Here is a 5,008-nt window from a genome sequence, read left to right on the forward strand (position 1 = left end):
GTGGGAAAGTATGTTTCCTACTTATCCAGATTCTAGAATAGTTTCTTACTTCCTTACTGGTGCCTAGTTCTTCTGTTTTTTTTTTTCTTTTCCATTTTAGTTGATTAAGTTTCTGTGTCAATGTGAGTGTGCATTTGTGTGTTGTGTTCAAGGGTGTGCATATTTCTAGGTGCACATGACATGGCCTGGTTCTGAAGATTAGAGAACAATTTGAACTTGTTTGTCATTTTTTCATTAGAGTTCTGGGGATAAAACAGGTTTGACGTCAGGATTGGTGTCAAGTGTCTTTGGAATGTGAACCCTTATGCTGCCCATGAGAATCTTTTTTAATTGATTTTTATTGATCTCTACATTTTTCTCTGCTTCCGTCTCTGACTCTTCTCTACCCTTCAACCCTGCCCGAATTCCCATGATCCAAATTTACTCAGAAGGTCTTGTCTTTTTCTACTTCCCAGATATATTAGATCCATGCATTAATCAAAATTCATTATAAACAGTTTTCTTAAAAACAATTTTTCCAGTATATCATATATTTGACCATATGTGCTAGTCTTTCCCATTTCTCCTTACCTTTCCTGCTGTATTTTCTTTTACTATCTACCTTCTGCTTTTATCTCTGTCTCTCATACTTAAACACACCCAATCCCACATATACATTCATACACATACATTATCAAAATACTATGCACACAAAAAGGAAAAATCATCTCAATCATGAGAGCACAGACAAAATGTTAGTGGAAAGAGAAGAGTAGATGGATAATGATTACCAGGAAAAAGATATGAGTATTCCAATGCTGCAAATCAGAAACTCCAATACATTTGAGGAGTAGGGGCAAAGGAAAAGAAACAAACAAAAATCTAATACACCAAGAAACTGCAACAAAAGGATAGAAATTAATAAGCATCTATTAATAATCATATGTGACCACAATTCAGCAAAAATGATACACATATTGTTGAAATGTGTAAAAACTATATTCAGCTGTCTGTTTTCCCAAGGAAGCACATCTAACTGGTAATAATACACATGTGCTGAGAGTCAAAAAATGAAAGCAAATCTATCAAGGGAATGGGGGCCCAAAACCATGCTGGCACAGCTCTGTTGATATCTGTTACATTAGAATCTGAACAAATCTGAATCAAACAGATAAAATCAGTCATAAAGTAAATGATTCACTAGTAACAGTTCCAAATGCATACACATCAAATTTTGGGGCTCAAGTTTTATATAACAAATGTGGATATATACTGGGAGGCCCTCCTGGTTGAAGCTTTCAGTCTTCCATAGCCTGGCAGTACTCTGTGACCTTGGCACAATGGAGGAGTCCCTCCACCACAACTACCTCCCTAGTGCAGGGCACCCTGTTCTCTCCCTGACCTTATTTGGAACTGTCTCTTGTCCCAACTGCCTGATTTATCTCTAGTATGACCATTAAAACTTCGCTGCAAATGATTTCCCCGTGTTGCCCAAATGGTTATTTGATATTGTGCTTGGAGATTTTGATAGGACTGTTCTTCCACCTATGATAACTAAGACTTGTACTAGGCACTTTTTGATAGAATTGTGCTGTACAGTACAAATTATGTGATGAGTCAGCTGCTGCTCCCATCCTTTACATTTCCCCTTCCTGTAAGCCAAAGAGGACTCCCAGAAACTACCACCCATAAGACTATTTCTGTCTTGTTCACAGACAACCAAAGTTTTAAGTAGATACTTCTCCCCCTTTGTCATTTTGGAGCAGTGACCAATGAACTCTAAGGAAAAAGGAGACCCCACAGTTAGAATGGATATAGAAGTTCATATATATTTTGATAAAATCGCAGAGGGTAATTTCAGCATACTGCTATCTTTCTTAGATTAAACTAAAAACTACCAGGGACAATTTAAGCTATACTGAAGGAGAAATGAATGGCCACCATGATATCTACAATAAATCCCATTAATCTATCTATCTATCTATCTATCTATCTATCTATTTATCTATCTATCTATCTATCTATCTATCTATCTATCTATCATGTGTACATATATTTTATATATCTTTCAAAGCATCACATCAACCTTCTATAAAAAAACAGATTTCATTTTAAACCACAATGTAAGTCTTAAATAAAATAAGAGAATCTAAATGAAACTAGAATCACAGAAAGAAATTATAAGAACTAAATAATTAATTGAACATTTCCCAGTAGCCTCTTGAATTACCATTGATTTATTGAAGAAGTCAAGGAGAAAAATAACCAATACATAGAATCAAGTGAAAATAAGAGCACAACTTCCCTGAATTTTTGTGAGGCAGCTATGTAATACTGAGAAGAAAGTTTATGGCTTTGAATGGCTACATTAAAACCCAGAAAGACCTCAAGTAAATGACCAAATTCAGAGATCTCAAATAAGCACTTAATGATGAGCCTCAATTTCTAATGAAGTGATCAAATCAAACAAGAGTCAGTCAATGGTAAAAGATGATAAATATTAATGCAGAAATTAATGATATGGGCACTAAAATAGCAATATGTAAAAGTATTCAATGAGTTTGTTCTTTGAATAAACAGATATACAACAGTGTTGTGGGAACTCCTTCTATTCCTTCAGCCAATAGCTGCTGAGATACCAACCCATGGGTTTCTTTAAAAAAGCAGCACTGCCCTCACTCACTCTCTGGGTTCTGGCTCCGCTTCTGGTGACTAGGCTCCTTTCCTGATTGTGCAGAAGGCTGTTGTCTGGGATGGTGATCTGTAAGTTTTTCCCCTTTAAAAAATAACCATATTATTAATCATAATTCCAAACTGGTGTGGGATTGTTTGTGACTAATGCCTTCATCTGGAACCTGAACATTTGGTTTTAGGACCCCTCATTCTTCCCACTGGCCTGCCTGCAACCAGCTCAGTTTGGCATGAGCCCTTCCTCAGCCATGGCGTGTGCCCTGTGCATGGAGCCAACAGTTCAATATAAACTATCACACAGAGGCTTTTCTTGCTGCAATTCTTTATATTTTCTCTTTACACATCTCAAATTGGCTTCAAGTCCCCACGCACCCTATCGTTTGCCTTCCCACATGAATTTTAAACTTCACAGGCTATTTGTAATAGCCAGATCCTGGAAACAACCTAGATGTCCTTCAATGGAAGAATGGATGAAGAAAGTGTGGAATATATACACAGTAGAGTACTACGCTGCGGTAAAAAAACAATGACTTCTCAATTAAAGATTTTAAGGGGCAGAAAGATCCATCAGAGGGCAAAGACACTTGCCATCAAGCCTGATGCCATAACTGAATTTGATTTCCTGACCCAAAAGACAAGCAGTAAATATCGTGCAAGTGTTCCCTGATGTCCACACTATGCCATGTCAAATGTGTGCCTAGAAACATGCCGACATATACACTCAGACAAACAAATGTACACTCACAGGAACACAGAAAATACTACTTAATTAACTAAAATGTAATAAAAAGTAAATAATTTATGGAAAGGGAAAGAAAAAAAAACAGAAGAAATGGACACCAGAAAGGAAATAAGAAATAACCATAGAATTCAGTAAAAGAGAAATAAACATTTTTCCTAGAGCTTCCAAACTGCTACCATCATCATTACTTCAGTTCATAGAGTCTTATGCTGGACACTGAAATTCCAGAACTATGAAAGTAGACCCCTAATATTCAAGCAGCAGAGCTCGTCGTAATGTGTTACAGAAGGAATAGAAAGATAATGTTGAATTATTTTTTTATATTTTTAATATTTATTTATTTATTTATTTATTTATTATGTATACAATATTCTATCTGTGTGTATGTCTGCAGACCAGAAGAGGGCACCAGACCTCATTACAGATGGTTGTGAGCCACCATGTGGTTGCCGGGAATTGAACTCAGGACCTTTGGAAGAGCAGGCAGTGCTCTTAACCACTGAGCCATCTCTCCAGCCCTATTTTTTACATTTTCATTTGAAGTTATTTCATATCTAAAGACATAAGATGGATTGAACCCATTGTTTTTGGTGGGCTTTTCAAACTTTTTCACCACTGTTTGAACACATAGTCTCAGTCAGCAGGGGGACACATGCAGGTCCAGGGCTATGTCGTACAGCCAGCTGGTGAGAATCTCAGAGAGGTTTTTGTTGGAGGCTGAAGCACTGTGGGAGGAAAGCTGTGGTACTGCTGACAGTAGTAATCTGCCAGATCTTCAGACTCAACACTGCTGATGGTAAGAGTGAAATCTGTCCCAGATCCACTGCCTGTGAAGTGATCAGGGACCCCAGTGTGCTGAGTAGATGCATCATAGATCAGTAGTTTAGGAGCCTGCCCTAGTTTCTGCTGGTACCAAGCCAAGTAGTTATTGCCACTGTATAAAAGACTCTGACTGGACTTGCAGCTGATGGTGACTTTCTCCCCTGCTGACAAAGCCATGGAAGATGGAGACTGGGTCATCACAATACCTGCACAGGCCCCTGCAATCAGCAATAAAAATGATGATACATAATATAAAAATTGAATTTAATATCTTTGTAATATCATGTTGTCAGAGTATTATTGTATAAGACAAATTCTATCATGACACACCTTGTAAATATCCTATATACAAAGAAGTGACTCTAAAAAGAGTATAATACTTTTGAATTTCTCACCAGACACCCAGAGCAGCAGGGATAGGAGAACCTGCATTTGTGACACCATGTTGATCCTCCTGCCTGTCAGTTCTCAGTGAAAAGGCCTGGTTTATAAATTCTAGGTGATTGGACTGTGTTGCAGGAGCCTATGCAAAGCAGCACATATCTAAGAAAATGCATGGGCAGTGTGTGTGACTAGCTGGTGTTAATCAACAGGCAAAAATAACAACATGGGGAGTGTGAGCAATCACTGAATGATATCATCTTACAGCACTCAAACAGAAATCTCTTAGGCACTCTAATGACAACTTTGGTTTAAAATCCACAATACTTTAAAATCAGTTTGTTTTGCAGAATGTTAGGAAAACTATCTAAGATTAACAACACTATAGAAGAT

The 5,008-nt window shown here is 37.4% G+C and overlaps 1 gene segment (V, D, J or C); it reads right to left on the minus strand.

Annotated features, from left to right (window-relative positions):
• Window positions 1–389: 389 nt before the first annotated feature.
• Window positions 390–4,678, minus strand: LOC101995400. The segment is given in 3 exon segments: window positions 390–411; window positions 4,149–4,452; window positions 4,630–4,678. Coding segments are annotated over 3 exon segments (375 nt in total).
• Between the last annotated feature and the right edge of the window lie 330 nt (window positions 4,679–5,008).

The sequence above is a fragment of the Microtus ochrogaster genome (genome assembly GCF_000317375.1).
Source record: "Microtus ochrogaster isolate Prairie Vole_2 chromosome 14 unlocalized genomic scaffold, MicOch1.0 chr14_random_3, whole genome shotgun sequence".
Classification (NCBI taxonomy): Eukaryota; Metazoa; Chordata; class Mammalia; order Rodentia; family Cricetidae; genus Microtus; species Microtus ochrogaster.